Here is a 24,361-nt window from a genome sequence, read left to right as displayed (position 1 = left end):
CCAACGACCAGGAAAGTGGAGAGCAATCAGGGAGGGATGGATGGCCTTAACCTAAGGGGTCCTGAGGACCAGCACGCAGGGACGTGGCAACTCCTCTGACTTCCTGTCTGCGCTGGAGGGAGGCCAGCTCCAATCAGGTCTACCCACAGGGCCTGTCTCTGGTCCAGGCTCGATGGGCACAGCCCCTTCCTGCCACTTAGGTCAAAGATAGGTTTTCTTCAGAGACAGTCTGTTTCCGCATCTCCACCAGACGTCTGCAGAGGTGTAAAAGTGAAGTCGGTCCAGAGTGGTATTCACAGAGATACATCTTCTCTCAATTAAAAAGGCTCTTTTCTCTACTTCCGATCGCAGTTTGCACAAGAAAGGCTTAAGAAGCCTGGCCACTTTTTCCATAAATACATCTAGGAGTTGCCAATGACTCTGCTCATGCCTGGAATTCTGTATTTACTGGGTGAACCAAGAGGGTTTCAGTAGAATACTTGAGATTTATCAGGAAAAGGTTTTCCCAGAAAGGCTATTTTTTAAAAGATATTCATAACACATCCCCGAAAGACAGAGAACTGGAAGTTGCACCACTGATTCTTCTGGGTCTTTTTTTTTTTTAATTTCCTAGGGGAAAATTAGGACCAAACACATTACCCATCACCTCAATCTGAGTGGTCCTCTAAAACTGTTTTCTGCTTCTGTTCTCCTTCACCACAACTCTATTGCAAGATCAAATGAATTAAAGGGGCACAAGTTTATCGAAAATAAATTTATTCTAAGGACACATGTTGTAGATCCTAAAAATCCCACCAGGACTCGTCCATCCGAGAGTGGAATCCAGGAATCTGCACCTGTGTAGACTTGAGCGGGTGAATTATTCAGAAACTCAGGGATTTGCCTGTAACCTAAAGGACATCACGGAATCAGTCTTTTGAGTGTCAGACAAGCTCTTCAAATGAACAGAACGACGTTCTGCGCTTTCCTTCTGGGTTCTCCTCACCGGCGTCCACTTGGCTGCCTCACCCTCTCGGTCCCCGGTGGCCACAGGGCTGGTCTAAGCAGCTCGCACGCCGTGACCGGCCAGGTCCTGCGGGGACGGGGCAGCTCTCCAACCCTAGGCTCCAGCCCCACCTTCCAGCCACGCTGAGGGACGTTCAGGGCCATGGGGTTCACTCTCATCATCCTCATGGTTTCCAAGCCCCCCGGTAAGCTCTTTCCTCCCCCGAGTTTACTAATCCTTCTCTCAACTCAAGTGATGCTTCGCACCTCAGCAGAACTCCCTCCTGGGCCCCAGCCTCCCCCTCCCAAGACCAGAGCAGGAGCTGGTCCCAAGCAGGCGAGCTCATCTCCAGGTGTCCTCCCGGGGCAGAGGCGGGCCCGCGCCTCTCCCGGGGAGCAGCACGCGGGGCCTCAGTCTTTGCTAACTGCTCCAGAAACCAAGGGAAGGAAGTCAAACCACTCTGACAGTACTTAACACTGAATGAGTGTTTGACATCATTGTCTAAACCCTGCAACAAGCAATTCTAAACCCCTGCCCCATGACACTATTGCTTTTGAGTCCCCACCAGGTGTCTGACACCCTGTTAAACACTAAGAGACGCTAGTGCTAATCTCTCCATGCCGCTCACCAGGAAGGTGTATCAGCCTCATTTTAGAGATAGCGCAATCGGGCCTGAGGGGAGGCGGGAACCGGGAGGTCGCGGGCTGGGAACCAGTTGGTGGTATGGAAGCGGCAAACCCCAAGGCCTGCGTTCTTCCCTTCACGCTGCTGGTTCTTAAAGCGGGACTGGGGGGTCTGGGAGGTCAGAACCTTTTTCTAAAGACACTGAGATGCTACCTGCCTTTCACTCACGTTCTCTCTCACATAAGTGGACTCGGCCAAAGGCTCATGATTTGCATGCGGGCTGTCTGCAGAAGCAGATGTTAGCACCCCACATTTCAGGAAATGTAAAACATTAATTTTTTTTTAATTTGGAAAACTGCTGATTTTCAGTTAAAAATGTGATTTATGTTAACACATAATGTTTATAATTTTTACGCATTTTAAAAATGAGTAACAAATATTTCAAACTGTCCTCAGTTTTAATTTCTGAGACAATAACTATCAACACATATAATCCACATAAACAAAGGGCTTTTGGAGCCCACAACAATGTTTAATTTCAGAGCACAAAAGGGTCCGAGATGCAGAGAAAGACAGATACTGTATGATTTCACTTATATGTGGATGAACAGTTGTAGATGCAAACAGCGAGGAGGTGGTTTCCAGAGAGGAGAGGGGTGGAGGGAGGAGAGAAACAGGTGAGGGAGATGAAGAGGTATACACTTTCAGCTACGAAAGAAATGAGTCTCGGGGATGAAACGTACAGTGTGGGGAACACAGTCAGCAGTTACGCACTATCTCTGTGTGGTGACATATGGTAACGAGACTTACTGGGATGGTCAGTGTGAGATGTATAGAAACAGCAAATCACCATGTTGTGTAACAGGAACTAACATAGTGATGGAGGCCAATTACACCTCGAGAATACACAAATTCACAAAAAAGGGATCGGATCTGTGGCTACCAGCAGCGGGCGTGGGGGAGGGGGGCTGGAAGACGGCAGTCAAAAGGTACAAACTTCCAGTTATAAGACACTAAGAATCAGGGGTGCGATGGACCACGTGAGAAGGATAATGAACGCTGCTGCAGGTTATGCACGAAAGCTGTTCAGAGAGCAGATCCTAAGAGCTCCCATCACAAGGGAAACAATTTTTTTCTTCTAAGTCTTTAATTTTGTACTTAGATGATGGGTGTTCACTAATCTTACTGTGACCATCACTTCCTGATGTGTGTAAATGAAATCATTATCTATATATTTTACATAGTGCTGGATGTCAATTATATCTCAATAAAACTCAAAGAGACAATAGACATATAAACAATTTACTTAATCACAGACAGACAGACAGGCAGACAGACAGACAGGAAACCACTGGCCTAATCAGCCACTGAAAACAAACGAAGGTAGGTTTGTTTCCTTCCCTGTAAATTTTATCAAATCACCAGGCAGGTCAGGAGCCTCCACGAGAGAGACTGTGTCCACACAGCGAACCTACGGCCTGACGAACTCTGGCCTCTGTTCTAATATTTCCCTTTGCTGACTCTTCAATTTAAAGTTAAACTTACCTTCGAAGATACTTAAACACGTGATATAATTTAGAAATTATCTGCTCGCTGCCCAGGAAACATCTAAAAAGCCTACCTCCTATTTTTAAAAAGTAAAAAAAACTCAAGAAAGTCAACAAGCCTACCTGAATGTGGCAATTCAGCAAATGACATCAATAGTCCAACTTGATTAGGTAGTTTCCCTGCTACATGGCATTGGCTTTGAACCACCATCCTCTCACATATGTGATGCAAAACGATTTTGGTAGCTCATAAGCAAAGCACGATTGGATAGATGATTTGCCAGAGCAGAACGTGAGCCGGTCCCAGGGAGAAGGGGGTTAGGGTTACGTGACGGCTTTCTGAACTACCCATCTCAGCCTCATCGCCCTCGGCAACACGCGCTAAAAGCGGCGTAATACTTGCACAAATCAAATTCAGTGCTTCATAACTAACGCTGTATTTCATAATATGTAACCTGCTCCTTAAAATAATTTTACATTGCATTTAGTACATGTGAAATGACACTGGTTATGAAGTGAGGTTTGCACTGCAGGAGATCAGAAACTAAAACCCAGGGGAGAATTCACATATGAGTATACACCAGGCCAGACTCGCGCTCACCTGACGTGAGTATGTTCCCCTACTTAATGCCAACCACCGTTAAGATGGGTCCTATTTTTCCTACTCGGCGGATGAAGACTCTGAGGTTCAGAGAGGTTAAGTTGCCTAAGGTCAGCCAGCTAATAAACAATGGAGCCAATACCTTTCTGATTTCAAAGTCTCGTCTTCTCAAAACTTTTCATTTTCCTAGTATTAGTTTTCAAAACTGACTGCTTCGAAATTCGAAGAGGATGCAAAGTTGAGCAGAAAAAAGAAAGCAAATTCCATGAGCAAAATGTTTAAAAATGCGATTGAACTTACATAATAGAAACACCTCCAATGTATTTGTGACACCCCTTAAATAGTTCCGAGTTTGTCTACAAAGGTTCACTTGAGAAGATGGAGCCGGAGGAAAAGGGAGGAACACTTGGTGTCCCCCAGCGTCTACCAGGCACAGCACATCTGGCCCACCCCACCCTCACCCCCACCCCTCAGGGACTCAGGTTCCACGTATTCATACATGTCCTTTGAAATGCCTGTCAAGAAATCCGCAGTCTTAAAACTAGGGAATGCTGGAGGAGATCAGCAATTCCCATCCAGGGGTCGGATTACAGGTGGTAGCTGGGGGAGGGGAGGCCATCTTCCTTCAAACTGTGTCCTCCGGGGAGGAGAGAAGATGCTGGGGCAAGAAGTCTGCGGGGGCACTGCTCTGAAAAGACCCCGTGTTTAATAAGAAACTGCCGAGGAACAAGAAAAGAATCATCCCAGGAAACTAGGTCACGTTCATTTCTGCCCTGGAAGCCACCCAGGCTGGCCCAAGGCCCCAGCACCTCGGAAATGGCCCTTCCCACCTCCCCGTCACACTGCAGGGTACTCTCTCCCGGGCAGCGCAGGTCAGGTGGCTGAGGCCCGTGTGGCTCCCACTGACCTCGGGGGTCCTCCTGAGAATCTCTAAGGGTGCCATACCTCTGAAGGCAGCTTTCCCGGAAGTCCAACGTGTCCTGTGCCCTGAGGTCCCCAGGAGGCCTTCCTGACCTCCACTTTCCAGCCTGAGCAAGGCTGAAGCTTCTGAGTCCCTGATCTCAATGCCTCTCCACTGGGATCCCCAAAAAGGCTCTTTCCTGATCCGACCCTTTTACTTTCCCATAGTTTCAATCCTTTCTGTTCCCATTCCCCAAGCCCTGGTCCAAAATGTCCTCACAGGCCTGGACCACAGGCTCACAATTCAGGCTCTGGCTCCCTAACCAGCACGCACTGTCGAGTCATTGTCACTGGCTCCCCAGTGAAGTCCAAATTCTTTAAAACAGAATACCAGAACTCCACCACCGGCCCTGCCCTGCAGCAAATTCAACGTCCCATGCCCCCTTTAACAAACCATCCCCCAACCAGAAATGCCCTCGGCTCACAGCCCTGGCCGAGTCCTAGCCAAACGCCAAGCAGCCTCATCCACAGGGGCTGCCTCAGCCTCTGGACACCTGTCGCTTTGTACTTCCACATGCCCGTCATGTTTCCCCAAACTGAGTAGACATTCACTAAGAACAAGCCCTGTGCCCTACAGCTCTAAAACTGCACTGTGCTAGCCAAGCTCAGGGCTGCACCCATGATGGAAGATCAATACACATTTCTGAACAGCACTCAGAATAATCTGTACATTAATTTACTTCTCCTAGATCTAGGGCACAAACACCAACATTTATAATGGAAAGATATCTTGGGAGCGCTAGAACTTAAAACCTAAATCTGTTTGCTTATAAATTCTGTAGGATAAAGTCCCAGCTCACAAAAAGGAAGACTCCAAATCTCTTATTAGAGGACAAACACTTCCCGTGGATTACGGTTTACTGGGATTTTTCTACCGTTTGCCATTTAAGATCACACTAACATTCAACAGTTGGTAAAATAAGTGTTACGGGAGAGCACATTTTGCAGCTTCCCAAGGGAAAATTGATAATAAATTTTCTAAAAGAAAGAGGAGGCACTACCACATAAAACTTTCCTGGAAACCCAGTTTCAGTGCACTTTTACGTCGAAGAGAGAGGGAGAGAAACAGAGTCAGAAGAATATAGGGGAAAAATGCGTCAGTCCAACGTCCATCTCCTGGCAATGAGACCAGAGCTCCTTACGGGTGAGGCCCCAGGCCCGGTTTTCTATGCAGCCTTAGCTCCAGCACAGTTCCTGGGACAGAAGGATTCAAAATTCAGTGAATAAGAGAGTAAGTGTATGAGGCAAGAAGTAAATACAGGGAGTCACGGGAGAAAAAAAAAAAGGAGATTCCAGGGCAGCTCACAAGACAAAATTTCAGGACCTCATAACGAAAACGCTTTCCAGGAAGTTTAAAGGAAAAGCCTGCTAGATCAGCTCATCGAGTTACAGTTCTCATTGCCAGGCAGGCAGGCAGGCAGGCAGGCAGGACCCAGTCCCCTTACCTGAGGCACAGGCACTTTCTGCGGGGTGTTCTGGGGCGATGGGTGGAGCTGTGCCCAAGGCTGGTGGTGCGGGGGCGGGGGCGAAGACTGGTGGTGCAAGCCGGGGTGGGGCTGCATCGGAGGGCAGGCTGGCAACTGCTGGAAGGACGGCTGCTGGCCAGGATGCTGCTGGCCGGGCAGCAGCCGCTCCTGGATCGCCTGCGGGTCTGCGAGGCCAACGCCGGGACAGCCGTTGGGTCTCAGGTGCCCGGCCAGCTCCCGCGGTGCGGAGGACATGCCCATAAACGGACGAGACTGCTGCATGTTCCTGGGGCCCATATTCCTCTGTCCCATTCCCATGGCACCAGGGGGCTGGTGAGACGGCGGAGGGTGGGGCATATTTGGATAACTGCCGACTTCCATCGGGATCCCAGCACTTCCGGGCCTGACTTGCGGAGGCGGAGTACCTGCCGGGTTACTCATTGCTTTCATGGGTGACATGGGAGGTGGAGAGGCGTAAGTTCCCTGAGGCTGTGAAGGATGCATAGTTTGTGTGTTCATTTGGTTAAGTGAGCCGCTGGGGTGGATGGGCTGCTGGTGCATTAGTCCTTGACCACTGCTCGATGGGAATCCCACAGCACTGGGGTACCTTGGTACGGACTGGTTCATTGGAGTATTACTTGTAAGGCCTAAATTCTGATTCATCCCTGTATTGTTAACTAATCCCTGATTTAGGTTACTGTAAGGATATCGAGAATACTGCCCTGAGTTGTTTATAGTAGGTGAGGGGACTGTCTGGCTCCGAGAACTAAAGTTAAGGGTTTGCGGCCTGACAGCGCCTTGCGGAGGAGGATTAGGGGAGAATCTGGGGCTGTGGGCAACGGATTCGCCGTGGAGAGCAGTGGGGGGGTGGTGGTGGAACTGCTGGACGGAGTGGCGCAGGGACGGCGCCAGGCCGGGGCTCTGCGGGGGCACGTGCGACAAGTGGCCAGGTCCTGAGGTGGCGATGAAAGGGTTGCCCTGACTGAGGCCCTCCTGGCCTTGGGGGAACTGGCCCAGCCTCTGCTGCGGCTGGCCGTGCTGCTGCATGGAGAAATCCCCGCGCGCCAGGTAGCTGCCCATCTGCTGCAGGTGCTGGGGGTGGCCCTGCGCCGGGGGCCCCGATGGCGCCGGCTGGGGCTGCGGCGGCGGCTGATAGGGGGCCCGGATCTGGTCCGGCACCTGCACGGCCCGGGGACCCCACATGGAGCCGCTGTCCACGAAAGACTGTCCGTGCCGCTCGCTCTGCATGCCAGGGTAGACGCCCAGCTGGCCGCCACCGCCGCCCCCGTGGGGGACCTGGGGGACGGGAGGGGTGTGATACTGCGAGTGGGGAGACGCCAGTCCATTCCCAGGGGCGTTACTCATCATTCTGTTGGGCTGATCCATCAGGTGCATCTTCTGCTGCTCGTACTGATTATAGTGATCGAAGTGGGTCAGCTTGGTCTGATTCTGGGTAGGGGAGGGATGGTGGAGGGATGGCTGCAACGAGCCAAAGCCTTGGTCTATCGGCATCTGCTGACCCATGGGATTCACCGGGTTTTCAGGGTAACCACACTCTCCAAGGCCCTCCAGGCCTTCGCTGAAAATATTCCCATCCTCGCCAAAAAGACTCATCATTCCTGGATCCGCCATCTTCTCCCAACACACGGCTCCTCCAGCCCAGCGCGCGGGAGCCTGGCTGTGCGTCACTTCACTGAGGGCTCGTCCTCAGAGCCTATAATCCTGACTAATCTTCTTCATGTCACTCCATATTTCTTTAATTCTCTTGGACCCTGCAGTGTCAGGCAAAGTCTGGATATAGGTCCTGGAAGGGAGTGGGGGTGGAGGGTGGGGGGGAGAGAAAACAAAGAATTAGGAACAAGTGATAAAAACTGCCAGCATTTTCCGCGTTTGAATTTGGTCGCCGTCGACAATACTAATCTAGCCCCCTCGCTGGGCTGTATTTTATAAATCTGGTTCACTTTAAGAGAAACTCATTAGCTTCCACCAGAAGCATTATTATGATCGGTTACTTAGAAAGCAAGCAAAACACTAACCTTAACCTTAAATTAATCCATTCACTACACTTCCTGGCGTTCCATTCTTGGATGGAACAGAACAAAAGAACACAACATGAAGCGGCGGCAGCTGCCACCGCAGGCAAGCAGATGTATGAATACAGCCAAGCAGCCCATCTGCTGCGCTGAAGCCCTGGAAATGCTCTGGTTACCGACAGCCCGCCCTTAACCTTATTCCCCTGAGCGGTGTAATCAGATGAGCAGCCGCAGCACCGAGGGCTGTGAAAAGCTCAACTTGGTTAAATTGACTAGAGGATTATACAAATAGCAAAATCAGTCATTTCGTACAAATTAGATGTATTTACGGCCCACGTACGACCAACTACGGAACAGCAACGGAGGCGTCGACCGAGGGCGCGGCGGGGCCGCGGGCGCAGGGCGCGCTGGCCGGCGCCGTGACAACTCGGCGGCCCGGGCGCCTACCGGCGGGCCCCACGAGGGCCGCGGGGAGAGGCCAGGGCGGGAGCTCCCGGCCGCCGGCAGCGCCCGCCGCGCTCGGCGCCCGGCCGGGCCGCTCCGACCACGAGGGCGTCGTCCCCGCGCCGACGATCGGGCCCCGGCGCGCGACCGCTCGCAGACTCCAGCTGGGCGGGCGGTTTCTAGACGACGACCGTTCTCATCAGTAGAGATGGAAAACTTCCCCCTAGACTGGGCAGAACTGGAAATTTTCACAGAATAAAGTTCAAAATGTCCACGCAGCCCTCACCCTCGCCCTGACCTCTTCTGGGCCACGGAGGAGGAGCAGGTGGGGACGAGGGCGCAGGCCCGCCCGTCGGGGTCCCGCGCTGACTGCACATGGTACGTATACCTACTAACGCCCTACGCTTTATTCAAACGGTTCCCAGTAGGTTCTGTGTCAAATTAAAGTAACCAATTTAAAGAATGTTTCAACAATCGAAACAGGAAAGTGTTTTTGTTGAATGCTAATTAAATCAACAACCTAATAAAGAACTAATTCACATAGGAAAAATGTCCAAAATCTTAAACATCTTTGGAATTTAACTCTTTTTTCCCCCTCTTTCATAAGCACATGAAGCACTGTGCGATACTGCCTAACTTGAAAAAATCAGTATCTTGGTGAAGAATTTCAAAAGTGATGTTATAAGCAGGCCCCATCATAAATTCTAGTGACACACTTCTGCACAACCATGGGAATGCGGACAGACAGGGGCCGCCAGCACGGCTGAGAACTCACCCACAAGACAGATCAAAATTCGGATTCCGCCTGCCTGATTCCAACACTCTCCCAACAAGGGGAGACCTCTGCTTACAGAAAACGTAAACAACATTCCTGCTCGCTGTCAGAACTACAGACATAACACCTGCGAGGGTCTCCGGGTCTGCAGCGTTCGGGTGACAGCTGTCAGCTAAAGCTAAAGGTCTCCTCACTCCACCGCTAACTGCCATGCATTTTCCGATCTACTTTCTCCAAAAACAGGGGTCAGGTGGGTGGAAATAAGGTGAGCGTGAAAGCCATTTTATTTACAGACATGCCGGCTTTACTGCACAGCTACCTTAAAATCCAAACTAAAGAGAGGCTGAAATCTCCAGTGCCAAATGAAACAAATACTTAGAAAATTGAATTTACTCCGAAAAAGCCCAAGCAGTCAGTCTTCATTTATTCGAGGCTCATGCTAGCTTTCAAGGAAATAGATACTGGAATGGACTTGATAATCGCTTAAACCAGCCATGCAGACTAACCACTTACCAAAATAACCTTTCAAATTAGCTTAAGGAAGGTAACATCTAGGTGTATGTCCTGGGTGGCCTTGTTTTATGGGATAATGCCTTCATCCTCAGGGCCCATCACGTGTGTCACGTGTCATGGGAGGAAGTGCTATGGATGGGTTGGTGGGGGGTTCCCAGCCAGATCCCAGGGGTTGGGGATGGCCTGGTCCACTGCGCCCCAAAGCACAGGGGCCGGGGGGAGGCAGCGATGGAGCTGGCACTCATCTTATACAGGCTTAAGGCTGAGCAGAAAGGGAAAGAGTGCTTGCCTACGGGCACGGGAAGGGACACGCAGAACAATGACTGAGAGTGATCCCACCCGACTCGGGGGTCTCCGGTGCCCTTCCCCTTCCCACCAAGAGGGCATTTCCCAGCAGCATGAAAAGCAGCAGCGTTACCTGGTACAAGTAAACATGTCACCCACCGCAGCTGCGACCAGTCAGGTGAACTCCGGGCAGAGAAGTTCAAAAACCACGGTTTTAGCCTGCCGCCGTCCCCACTCGCGCCTGCTGGGACAGCCACCACCGCCTTCCTGCCCCTCTTCTGACCTCCAGCCTCGGCTGGCGACTATGTTAGGAATCCATCTGGTAGCTGGATTTCATATTTCTGATCTGAGCTAATCTAATTAATTTATTTTGGTCTTTTTTTAATTTGATCAAGACCCATTTGAACACCCACTTTCCCAAGTCACAGCTGCAACACTTAATTCTGTTTCTATCAAAGATATTCATTTAAAGTTCCTTTTTTTGGAGGCTGCCCCCTTGTCTACATTCAATATCTATATTTTCTATGTCTAGATCAGCATTATTCAATGAGCCACCAAAACAGTCATATATGTCACTGTAAATTTAAATAGCCACATTTAAAAAGTAGTCCCCCAAAATAGTGAAATTAATTTTAGTAATAATTTTTATTTAACATAATATATGCAAAATATTATCACTTCCACATGTAATCAATATGAATGAGACAGGTTACATTTTTTGGTACGTAGTCTTTGAAACCCAGTGTGTGTTCACACTTACAGTATATCTCAATTTCTACTGGCCACATTTCAAGTCAAATTGGTGCACATGAGGCCAGTGGCTATCATACTGAACGGCACAGGTACAGATGATTAAAAATGAGAAACAGAAATACAAGTATCAGTGTTATCAAACAATTTTCATCATTATCACTTGGGTAATAAACATTTAAGTTGTATTTACATTTGATTTGGCTTTAAATGAAAAACAAGTTAAACCTCAAATCACATTTATTTATCCAAAATATATTTATTGAGTACCTACTTCAATCCAGGCACTGACCACAGGGGCCAGAGATACATCAGTGAATAAAAATAAAAAGTTCCCTTTTGTCCTCACGGGGGGGTTACATTCATCTGTAAATGATGAAACTTTTAAATAAAAATTAAGATTCATGGGTTATGTTGTAAAAATTTAAGATACCATTTTACAAAACATTTCTTGGTAATTTATGGAGGCAAGTTTTTTAACCATGTGTGACATTATACCCCGAACAGTCCAGACGCTGATAATGAGGACATAATAATTTAAGTTTCTGCTCGGTGCCCCACTGGCAAGTATTTCCTGAGTTCAGAAGGCGCTTATGTTTGGAGGTGAAGAGGGCACAACGCGACAGCTCGACCCACAGAATCGCTGACACGGTGGAGACTCACTGTGAAACCAGCTATGAACATTCCGAGCTGGCGAGCAGCTTGGAAACCTTCTAATCCAAACCCCTCTTCATTTTACAGATGAAAAAACCCTCTGAGTAGACTGAGAGGAGCAAACATCTTCTACAAAACATTTTAACGACAAAAATTCCCAAAGACAAAGGAGAAACGTCTAAATGAAATGGCAACTCACCAGTGAGGGCAAAATTTTGAAAGCCAAGACTAGACGTGTTTTATCCAGAGATAAGTCATTCAAACAATTGGTGAAACCACCATTAACAGAAGAGAGCTTCCTTTCGAGAAAACGTTTATTTCTGCTGTCTGTAACTTTTAGGAGGCAAGAACCTACCAGCACCGTATGGAGGCTCCTGGTCAATATTCTGCGGAAAAAGCAGGATGCAAACTAGCAGATCCACAAACAAGTGCGTAGCACGCAGCACAGCAGGGACCAAGCAGGGGTGCGCAACACGCCCAGGTGAAAGAAAGGAGTTGTGTAAACATACGTACTAACACTTCGAGGTGAATTTCTGGCTTCCCAAAGCTTACACAAACAATGCTTCACCACTGCCCTCTTCTTAAAGTAGGACAGCGTTTGTGCCACCGGGTTTTGATCTGGTACCACAGTGGGCGGGAAAGCTAGAAAACAGACGGGTGAATACAAGACCCCTTTCCCGAGCAAAATATTGCCTATAGCTCAGCCACTCTTTGTCCGACCACATACGTAGAACGCCAACCACGCCATCCACTTTCTCATAAATACCCAGCACGTGGGGCAAATGGGAAGCAGAAGGTAGCTGCCCTTTAGACGTGCAAGTCTACTTCAGTGTTACATAGCTTGATGTGTCACTGTTCTCTTTACCTGTCTCTCCTCCATCTCCAAAGAGCCCGAGGCATGGACATTAACTGTGACCATGATTCCTGGGACTGGGGGAAGCACGTGCCAGCATCTGTAGGGGAGACACACACCTCACCACCCGCAGCACAGCCTGGGAAGATGCCTCTCCATCATCAAGGTTACAAGTCACATCAGGACGGGGAAGGACCCACGAGCTGATAGGTGAACACGCAGCAGGGAAAGGGCTCAGCCCTGCTGAGCTCCTGCTCACAGTGCAAGCCCTTTCAGCGAGGTCACGAGGCCTGCCGACCGCGCTCCCCACTGGTGGCCCCCAGCGGCCGCCTGGGGAAGGGGGAAGTCTGCCCAGGCCGCCACTTGCTGTGGGAGAAGGCATCGATCCAAAGGACAGTGACCCAGATAGAGAGTCAGGAAATGCCGCCAAGTTACCGGCATCAGCTTGCTGATGTCAGTTCCAGGTGTGCCTCATGGGCCAAATGATGCCCTTCCTGGACCCCCATCCCAGGCCAGACTGCACTGTCTTCCTTGCACATCTGTCCGGGCAGTGCCGATACACGATGGCTGCGCCATCCCACCCGGCAGCCACTGGCCACGTGTTGTTACTTAAATTAATTAAACTAAATAAAATTTTAAATTCAGTTGCTCAGTCACACAAGCTACATTTCAGGTGTTCAACAGACGCACGCGGCTGGTGGCTGCTGTGCACACGTGGACAGTGCCCACGTGGAACATTTCCATCACCGCAGAAAATTCTGTGGATGGCACTGCTGCAGGTTTCCTCCTGGAGGTAACACTCTTTCAGTCAAAGACCATTTAAACAGGAGCAACAACGAGGTCCTACTGTAGAGCGCAGGGAACTATATTCAATACCTTACAATCGACTACAATGGAAAAGAATCTGAAAAAGAACATATGTATATATATATATATATATATATATATTTGAACCACTTTGCTGTATACCAGAAACACAACACTGTACATCGACTATACTCCAATTAAAAAGAAAAGTAGCAATTCTCTCTGATGAGAAATACTCTCCTGCTCAGAGATTAGTGTTCTTTCAAAGGTTCATACCTACTCCTTGTGATGAAGTTTACAGTATTCTTTCCATACATTATACTTCATGTTAACTATATTTCCAACCTATAAAATTTCCCCTGTCTGTAATATCTCCCAACATATATTCCTATTTCTTAGTAAATAATGTTTATTATGTTGGGAATAATTCTCAAGTATACAAAATTCAGACACTTAGGACTAATCAATTTCAAAATCCTTTTCCCTTACAGTTGCCGTACTACCAACACTCTTTCATGAAGTATTTGCAAGCTTAATTTTAACAACCAAAAATCTACACAGCTAGAATGAGGCCACTATTTTTCTTAGTGGCTTTGTGCACTATTCTCATTCACTATTCTATTGGAAGAAAAAGATGCAGACAGAACAAAAAAGGATGTGAAGTCTTTCAGAAGGTCTAGGTTAGCCCTAGCACCACACGAAAAATAAAACCAAAAAAAGGAAGTAAGAATTGCATTTATAGTTAGCTTCCATTTATACCACTAGGCAGCCTCCAGTTGTGCTGATATTAGTTGCGATAGATCTTTTTTTAAAAGGGAAAACTATGCTTAAGAATTGATGTCGTGCAGACTAATGCTGCGTCAGCCTTCCCCATGCACCCTTTTCACTTGCTAAGTCATGGAAAACCACCATCCTTCCTTCCCATTGTCCATTCACTTAAAAAAATATTTAATGAGGGCCTGCTTTGCATAAAGCATTTCACAGGCACTGGGTGTACAGAAGTGCACGGACGCGGCCCCGCCCCGTGCGGCCGGCGTGCTACCGCAGCCCTGCGGACATCCTGCACACGCTGCACGCCCAGTCCATGACCCACCTGCCGGCCCTCCTCCCCAGTATCTCACAAGGCTACCTCCTCCCGCCGGTGCCTACTGTCTCTGACATCACCAGGCCTTCTCGGCCCCGTGAAGGACAAAACTTTAAAGGCTGACTGGTTCTCCCACGTCTGGTCTCAACATGTTCGCACAGCTGACTGAATGCCCTTCTAAGACCCAAAACGCATCTTCTCTCTCCCCGGATCAAAATCCTTAAAGCAGCTCCCTAGCTCTCAGGATGGAGCCCAGACACCCGGCAGAGTGGAAGGAGGGCTGTCCTCAGATCCCCGGCGGCCTCTCCACCCTCCACCTCCCAGCCCCCTCCCTCTGCCTCTGAAACCGTCAGGAACCCCCGGGGCCAGGCCTGCCAAGGCCCGGGGAGTTGACCAACTTCTCCGCTCACTTCTGCACACCTTCCTTCCCGCCACACCTGCCTTGCACCCCTCGCTGTGCCGTCTGTCGGGCCTCTTTTTTGGCTGAGTTCCTTGGTTCCCACCCACCCCTACTGAGCCACTGACCCTGGCCCTCGAGCCGACTCTGACGCCCCCAGGATTCCCACCACGCCGAGGGCAAGAGCTACAGAAGCACCAGGCACGGGGCTGTTCCCGTTCCTCACCGGCCTCTCTTTCTCTGCAGGCTGGAGCCCTGCCTTTAGAAGGGGGGTCCTGGAGCCACTGGCACCCCAGGAGCTGGTAAGAGACGCAGCATCGTGGACCCACCCCAGACCTCCGGCCCCGGAGTGCACACTGTATTCACAGTGCACCCGGTGATTCCTGCGCACAGGAAGGTTTGGGAAGTCCCCCTCTCAGACTCCAGGCAACTCGAGCTACAGACAAGCAGGAATAACCAAGGTCCCAAAGAAGTACAAAGCAAGTAATACAAAAACGTGCCATCTTACACTCAAGGACTGGTAGTCTTAGCGTCTGTGACCGACAAAGAGACAATACCGACCTCACCCAAAGAATGAGGAATAACCCTCAGTGACAAGTTTTAATAGGTAATGGTTTACAAAGAGTGGACATCTAAAAGCGGTTTAATTTCAAAGAGGCGTCCATCTGCTTGACAGTCATTTTTGCAAGACAAAAAAAAATGCAGTTAACATTAATATCTAAAGCTGTGTTGCATAAGACCCTATTTCATAGGTTTCTTGCAGAAATATTTCAGTTATTTCTACATAACTTTGAGGAGTCTGGCTATTCTGAGCTGCTTTCAGATAAAGATGGGTTTTTTCCTACATGAGAGCCCTGGGCTAACATGTCTTCTTTCAAGGCCACTATCGAAACAGCACTCAGCTCACAGTCTGTACTGGGTGCACAGGTACAGCACTCTTTGTCTTCCCCGTCAATTGGCCAAAAGGTGCCTACTGCCCTTATGTAAGTTGTGCCACTAAAGCACAAGAACTATGGAAACCAGTGTTCCTTGGAAAACGACCTTTACACCCTGCAGTTCAACCCTGAACTATCACTCCCTGAAACTAACTCCTCCAAAGATGAAGCCCACCGAGAAGACGGCCGACCTGCTCATCCCACCGCAGACACTAGGAAGACACTTCCAGGGTGATCTGCTTTCCTCATGCAACTGACCGTGGCCCAGCAAGAGGCCAGTCTAAATACCCAGTGTGATGTGGGAGAAGGGGAGTGAGGACCACCGGCCTGCACAGCCGCACACACCACATCCATGCACGTGAGCCAGGTCTGCACCTGGGTAAAGTATGTGAGTCTATCCCTGAAATTTTTAATGCTATCCTAACTCATTTTTATTGTAGAGGGGAAAAGCAAATGAAGAGAGACAGGTCCAGAAACAAGAAAATGGAAATGTGTGTGTGTGTGTGTGTGTCATTTATTTGGGGTAGGAAAAAATTAAACTTCAGAAATGTACTTCAACCCACTTGGCAAGGATGTTTACAGGGCAGAGTAAGGGAAGAGCAAAATAAATTTTACAAAATGTGTTGCCTGCCGGTGTATCTTGCTTAATACTGTAAAATATCCTGGGATGGTTTAGACAAACAAAACTTGGCTGGTCTATCAAGGCAGATGACACCACGTGTTTATTAATCCACTAAAAAAAAAATCATTTGAAAATCTATTTCCCCACTCACTCTAGACCTATTTCAAGCTACTGACTTGACACACTCATGCGCACACACACCTGGGTGAGGCCAAGCCTACAAGAAGTGAGAGAACAGAAGGAGGAAAGGAAGGAGCTGCCGGGGGCCACCGTGTCCAGGTCCTACAAAGCGACCCTGAGTTACTGGAGGATGGACGCCCAAGCAACGTTCAGAGGGGTTGAAAAAACGAGGAACAGCCGATTGCTCCTGTGAGAACCGCGCCAGTAAGTATACAAGTATACAGACTACAGTTGTCACAGATTAACTAACTGTGATCTGGCAATTTCCTACATTCTTTTGCATTTTAAAAGGGCTCTGGAAGGGGGGAGGATGTAGCTCAGTGGTAGAGTGATGCCTCACATGCACAAGGTCCTGGGTTCAATCCCCAGTACTTTCGATTAAAAATACATAAATAAATAAACCTAATTACCCCCCCAAAAATAAATTTACAAAAAGGCTTCTGGGAAGATGAAAAGGGAACCTTGTCTCATAGCCCGGGGGAGCTTAATACTGTACCCCAATTCTGCCTAGTTAAGATGCAAGGAGAGAAAAAGTATAAACAGCCTTCTTTGATATACACTACCCACATTCTTTTCCTTAAGGGAAGCAAAAAAAAAAAAAACCCTTTGGCAACACCGCAGCTGAAAATAATTTATCTACTTTCCCTGCGAGAGCAGAGCACACGTGATGAGAAGGCAGCCTTATCCATCATGAATAAACCTGAGCACCGAGCCAGGTCAAGTGTCACAGGACGCCGAGGGCAGAGGTCACACCATGACCTGGAGACTGTTCTAAGATGCCATATTTCATGCAAAAGAGAAATACACAGAAATTATAGAAACTCACATTTCCATTAGGGAAGCCAGCAATATAAAAGTGAAACAGAACTGCAGAGGACTGAGGAGGTCTTTGGAAGCGTATTGGAAGAAGTATTTTGGAAAACTGCACATAGTTTCAGAAAGGTACATCTACAGACAGAAAAAAATGGAAGAAAACAAATGTAACTTATTCAGTGACTACAGTATTAAATTACTCTTTCAAATAAATTACATTTGACAAAGGAAGTGGAATTAAGACTGCAATATACAGTAAGCAGTTTTGCATTCATTATTTCATAATCATCCTGACTTAGAACAAGTTGGAAACTTTTCCCTGTATGTGCACTTGTAAATACAGGCAGGTTCTACAGTGCCACCATAATCAAAACCATCTGACAATCAAAACCATTATCAAGAACTATTACAGTAAAATCACTGATCATAAACACTACCCATTTCATGCAGCTAAATAAGCCTGACACTTCTTTTCTCCAAAGTAAATGTCTTCGTTCATATTAACGTAAAATAAAAGACAAAAGTTTCACCCCTAAACTCTGCTCATATTTTCCTGCATCCGCAGCAAAGGCTCAGCCCTAATCCGGCCCAGCTCTTCATTACCCAGGAATCTTCTGAGTGTCTTTCTCCCAAATAGCTGTGCACTGTAGGGAAAACTAACTCTTTTCCCCAAAAAACTACAATACATTCTGTAATGAATTCTGTTATTTTAGCGCACCACCATACTCTTCTTCGGCACTGAAAGCTGACTGTCATGACCTGCATCACGTTTTCAACTAGCCAATTTTAGGTACTTTTTACATGCGTGTACAAGATTCGTGATGTTAGGCTATCATTCTAACTCGCAGGTAAACTTTGTATTTCGGCTCGAAAAGGGATCCTATTATGTGGTTATAAATCTCTACGTGGCGCTCATTTTGATCACAGATCAACATTAAGTTCACCGCAAGTTAGCAAGTAAGAGAGACTGGAATGTGAGAAAGGGAAAAGTGAGAAGACGAGCTACTACCGGGGGCGACATTCATTTCACGTAATGAAGGCGATTGAGATAATTTAAGGCTACCAATGAAGCCTTATAATTGAATTTTGTACTCCATTTAATCAAAGAATACAAGGATTAGACACCTACTCAGCTTTAAAATACGGGGTTTACTGAGGCACCCACTCATCTGTGTGGTTTTCAAGAGTTGGACTATATTATACATCAGTTGCTAATAAAATTGTGACCCAGACAAGGAAGTCTGAATAATGTTCATCAGTGATAGCAGTTGCATCATGCTACACCCACCCAGCACCTTCCCACGCTCTTCAGGTTTTTCCCCACATCTTTCAGGTGACTAAACACACCAGATTCTCTGCTTCATGCCCACTTCTGAGATGGTTTGAGAACAGTCACCGTTCTTCCTATAAAACAGTTCTGAAGACTGTAAGTAAAGGTCTCCAACTATGCTACTGAGAATTTACTGCCTTTAAAGACCAGTGGCTATGACCAAAAAAATCTTAAATTTTCTCAAACAGCCTTTAAGATCCTGTATGTAAATCAAAGTGCCCCATTAAATAGAAAACTGCCTACACGACATTTTCCAGGCGGCATCTCAAACCTAGAAAGAGCAGAAGCTGTTCTGACCCGAGGAAGGGGGGACAGTACAGAGAGCGTGCTTATTAGCGTGCGTGAGTTCCTGGGCTCAATCCCCGGTACCTCCATTTAAAAAAAAAAAAAAGTTCTGACAGACCACGTATCTCAAGTTTCTACCTCAAAACCACCCTCACATGCCCTCCGTGCTCTGGTTCGGTCACTTGTCAAGGGATCTAGCCGGCCAGCTGCCAAGGCGCCTTAGCGCAGAAGTTCTGTCTTCCTAGAACAGTGAGAACAAAGGGTTTTCCTCACCATGGTAAAGATGAAAGTTTTTAAATACCGTTTGGTACTTGAAATTGTTTAGCTCATCGGTATCCAAATAATTTTTATTGGATGCATACCAACTTGGTAGTGAGTAGTTTTAAACCTATCAGAATCATTTATAACTTTGTTGTGAAATGAATTTAAATTTTCTGGTGCTTTAACTTTAAAAGACTTCTTTCTATTTTTCCATGTTTTTCTTTGACTAAATTATGTCCTGTTGCGAATATAGACTGTATTTTAGTGTTCCTTTCATCAGGAACCATTTAACTGTTCCCCTATTGTCTCTATAAATGCACCAGCATGCCCAGACAGGCGAGTGCATTGGAAGACCCCACACTTTATGCCTGCCATTTTGTATCCCTGATACCAGACCCAGTGCCCCCAAAATGTTTTAGGGAATGAGCCACTATATAGCATCTCAGTATTTTCCTAACGCCCCCTCCTCCAGCCACAAACACACAGGAAAATCAATGAACGGCACTGACTTCCTAAGATTTTTTTCACACAAGGGAGGCAGGGAGGCTTGAGTTGGGGCAGGGAATGAAAGCGTCTTCCAGCTCTTCACTGGTACTGTGACACGGAAAAGGAGAACCACATGCTGGTGACAATCTTCTAGCTTTCCAACTCCGTTTTTGCATAATGACCAGTCCAGCCTTCGGGGTGAGCCTCCCAGAGCAACAGGGGCTGGTGCAAGCTCCTCTCCCCACTGTATGCTCCACCCGTGCGCGGGAGCACCCAGGAAAGACATGCATTAAACGTCCCTTACTGCTCATTATATTTGAATGCCTTTTCTCCAAAAAGGCCAAAGTTCTCTGCACACTGCTTTCTCACCTGTTTAAGTCCCATCAGGATTTGCTAACAATCCAAGTATCATTAAAAACTATAATGTAATCTGGCATCTACAGTGTTTGAAGTACATTTTGATTATTAATGTCACCTGGTCCCTTTGGGCCACAGCTTATATTTAAGAATTTCAGATGTGAGTCCAGTGTTCTAAAAGTAACCATGTAAACATGCTGAAAATAACTGGTTCTTGATAAATCATCTTTAGTAAAATTATTTTTCTGCATTGTAAGTCTTGTGTGTCCATATAACTATGCTCCGGGTTCTTGAGCTTGTTTTTGTGAATTTTTCTCTGACCCTCTCCAATACTGCCAGCTCCTGTGTCATCCTGGGGGCATGTTTTGGTGGCGATAAGCACAGAATGCCCAGCAGCACTCAGCACCCCTTCCCGCAGTCCCTGCACTGGCCGGTTAGGAGCCAGGAGCCCCACGTGGCTGTTTAAATTCAAATTAACTTAAACTATGTAAAATTTAAAGTCCAGTTCCTGTTCCACACCAGCCACATTCAAGTGCTCAACACGTAGCTAGTGGCTACAGAACTGGACACAGCAAACAAAGAGCTCGGTAGACTTTTCATCGTGCCAGAAAATTCACAGGCTGGGCTGCTGTAGGAGACTCTGTCTAATCTGAGACCTAAAGGGCAAAGGGGAAGATTGGCAGGTACAGGGTCCAGGCAGGAGGAAGGCAGAGTGGCCTGACATCCAGTCCAGAGGCGCAGGGAAGCAGAGACATACAATAAGACGTCTGCCAACACCCCGCTTGGCGTCAGTAGGGGCCAGATCATGAAAGGTCTTATCATTCCTCTTGAATTCATGGAGAAGTCAAACTTTTTAAGCTATGCTATTTAGAAAGATGTATATATTACTTTATTGTCTTTTCACTGAGGTATTGACTTGCAATATTGTGTTAGTTTCTGGTGTACAGCAAAGTAATTCAGTTATATACATATTTTTTCAGATTATTTTCCATTATAGGTTATTACAAGACATTGACTATCAGTCCCTGTATTATACAGTAAATCCTTGTCATCTATTGTGTATATAGTAGTTTGTATGCGTCGATCCCAAACCCCTGATGTATCCTCCCCCAACCCTTTCCCCTTCGGTAACGGTAAGTTTGTTTTCTGTGCCTGTGTGTCTGTTTCTGTTTTGGTTAATAAGTTCATCTGTATCTTTTTTTTTTTTAATTCCACATATAAGTGATACAATATGATACTTGTCTTTCTCTGTCTGACTTACTCCACTTAGTGTGATCATCTCTAGGTCCATCCATGTTGCTGCAAATGGCATTATTTCATTCTTTTTTATAGTCGAGTAATATTCCATTGTACATATATATCATACCTCCTCTACCCATTCAGAAGATGGACATTTTAGGAAAAAGTCCCCCTTCCTTACTAAAATGTGGACCACAGATTGGGAGAGGTGGGATTCTACAAGATTAGGGCCACGGAGACCGGTCTGAAGGAGATGCTGGTGCAGCAAAAATGGGGATGGAGACACTCAAAAGACAGAGCTACCCAACCACTGGACTTGGTTCCTGACTGGATGCTGGCGGGTGAGGAAGAGTCTAGGATGAGGGGGCTCTGGCTTGGGTGACCAGCAGATGGTGGTACCATGCACTGAGACATAGGGAACAGAAGCGGAGGAGAACTGATGTGGAGTGGGGGAGAGACACAGGGAAAACCCACAAGGAGCTACCCAGTCGGCAGCACGATCTCAAAGTGAGGAGCAGCACCCCAGGGAGAAAGCCGCGCTGAAGACACGGCCGTTCAAGTCACTGAGAAACGGAAGGAAGGCCAAGTCTGGGAGCAGATATCACCCGGAGAGTGTGCTCAGACATAGTCTACAGAGAGGACAAGGACGGAGTTCTGAAGGACACCGACACTGGCAGAGCCAACGGAAGACTCAGCCAGTAAGACAGACCCACACACCGCGGAGAAGCTGTAAGAAGGATGTGACCAACAAGTTCGAACGCTATCGAGAAAGAAGCAAGAAAACAAAAGTGACCATCAGACTCCACCAGCGGATCGATGACTGTGAAGAGTGGTGTCTTTAAAGCAGGGAGGGCAGACGCTGAAGTGCTCAGTTAGGGTGACGATGGGAGGGGAGGGGCAGTACAGACGGCTCCCAACTTCGGACAGAGAAGGGGAAGAGAAAGCCGGGCAGTGGTGGAAGCAGACAGACCAAGGACCAGCATTTATCCACCCACCAGAGAGACATGGGACTGAGTTCCAGCACAAGTCAAGTAACCCTGGGCACGTTCCTTGGTCTCTCTGTGCCTCAATGTGAAGTGGGGGTGATGAGAACTGACTGCATTGATAACTGCAGAGCACTAGGGCAGTTCCCGTCACTTTACATAAGCACATGTTAGGTCAAGCATGCAAACCCTCCCAGGAGGAGGCGCAAAGGGCAGGAGACCTAAGCAGCACACAGAAGGGACAAACCAGGGCCCGCATCTCTGAAGAGGGGAGATGGGAGAGGTCCAAAGCACAGGAGGCAGAATCCGCCTCTTCCACCGGGACAGGAAGAGGGATGGGTGCAGAGGTAAAGACAAACAAGAGAACGTGGTCTCATCCCAGGGGCTTCAACTGGCTCGCATTCGGAGGGTGAGGGTGGTGGTGAGGTGCAAATTCTAAAGAAAGAAACTGAAGAAGACACAAATAAATGGAAAGGGATGCTGTGTTCATGGACTGGAAGATTAATATTGTTAAACTGTCCATCCTACCCAAAGCAATCTACAAACCTACAATCCTTACCAAAATTCCAATGGCTTTTTAAAAATTTGTTTTTTTAATTTATTTTGGGGATTTGGGGGTGGGGAATGGGATTTATTTATTTATTTATTTATTTATTTATTTATTTATTTAATGGAGGTACTGGGTATTGAACCCAGGACCTTGTGCATGCTAAGCACAAGCTCTACCACTGAGCTATACCCTCCTGCCCCTGATGGCATTTTTCAAAGAAACAATCCTAAAATTTGTATGGAACCACAAAAGAATCCAAGAATCAACAGAACAAAGTGGCAGAGTGAGAGGACCCTCCAGACCCACTAAGGTCTGAGACCAACTCTGAAATGACACTCTGCCCCAGAGCTTCCCTTTCTCATTTGTCAAACACAGATGATGCCACCTCCCTCTAATTCACGAGGACGAGGCTGTCTGCATAAAGCACCTGGCACACACTCAGTGCACAAAGCGGACGATCCCTTTCTCCTTTAACGGGAGAGACTGAGACACGCAGAGCAGGTGGACCAAGCTGTGTGGCCTTGACTCAGTTACTTAGTCTCTTGGCTCCCAGTTTCTCATCTGCAGGGCGGGGAGGCGGAAAGGGGCTGAACAAAAATGGCAAGCGAACACCCCTCCACCCTGAGCCGCTACGTAGCTTCGCAGTGAGAACCACGCCACATGCAGCTGTCCTCTTCTGAAAGCCACGCTTTTAACGACAGAAAAATAAAATCTCAACAAGCACAGATAATTGATAAAAAGTGGTTATAAAAATAAATCAAACACACATATATCATGGAAATAACTCAACGAGGCTTTCAGTTTTAAGTGGAAAAATACCCAAACCCACTAGTAATTGTAAAGCAACTGTTTCTCCCCAAAGGTAAGTTAGCACCTGGTTTACATAGGAAGACGATGAAACCGTCGTTTCTCAGAACATGTCTGCTTGCAGCGCTATGAAGGGGCGTCCCGGCGAGTCCCTCTGCTGCAGCCCCTCGTGCAGCGCAGCCAGGGCGGCAGGCCGCCTGCCGGCACACCCCAAGGAAGGGGACTCGGACCCTCCCGGGTCCTCTCCTGGGTGCCTGGCGTTGGCCGAAAGCCCGGCGGTTCCTCCCTGCAGACTCCAGCCACCGGAGCCCCGGGCTCCCGAGGGAACGCTCACACCCCACCTCTGATCCCGGTACTCACTGCCGTGGCCCGGATGAGCAGGTGCACGGACGTGCTTGTTGAAAGATGCAAAAAGCAGAGATCTTTCAACACACAAAAACGATAATGTGAGTGTCTAGTTCTTGATACAAAAAGGCAAACTGGAAATACGGGAATGTTGCCTGAGCACACCCTGTCCCTTGTTTCTGAACTCACCCCCAAGCTTACCTGCCCTCGCTTTTTGTGTCTAACAGCCCTGGGAAGACCCCACTTCAACACATGTTTATGGGGTCACATCAGCACTTTCTCATCTTTACCTGTTATTGACCATTGTCAAAAATTAAGTTTATTAATGTTAAACATTTATAAAATCACCATGTCTCAACAGAGGTTAATGATGCCCAGTTGTGACATTTC

General features: G+C 47.7%; 1 protein-coding gene and 1 non-coding gene across 4 annotated transcripts in view; one reads left to right on the top strand and one right to left on the bottom strand.

The window, feature by feature from the left end:
- CHD7 (chromodomain helicase DNA binding protein 7) overlaps positions 1-24,361 on the bottom strand; it is a 171,163-nt gene that overhangs the window by 107,402 nt on the left and 39,400 nt on the right. For all 3 annotated transcript variants that reach the window (XM_064480832.1, XM_064480834.1, XM_064480833.1), the window contains exon 2: positions 6,163-7,987. In XM_064480832.1, coding sequence (XP_064336902.1) covers positions 6,163-7,815 — 1,653 coding nt within the window. In that variant the 5' untranslated portion in view covers positions 7,816-7,987. The remainder of the gene's footprint in view (positions 1-6,162; positions 7,988-24,361) is intronic.
- Positions 16,822-16,892, top strand: TRNAV-CAC (transfer RNA valine (anticodon CAC)). The gene has a single exon. It is a non-coding gene; the product is annotated as a tRNA-Val (tRNA).

The sequence above is a fragment of the Camelus dromedarius genome, chromosome 30 (genome assembly GCF_036321535.1).
Source record: "Camelus dromedarius isolate mCamDro1 chromosome 30, mCamDro1.pat, whole genome shotgun sequence".
Taxonomy (NCBI): Eukaryota; Metazoa; Chordata; class Mammalia; order Artiodactyla; family Camelidae; genus Camelus; species Camelus dromedarius.
This window is presented reverse-complemented; position numbering and strand designations above follow the sequence as displayed.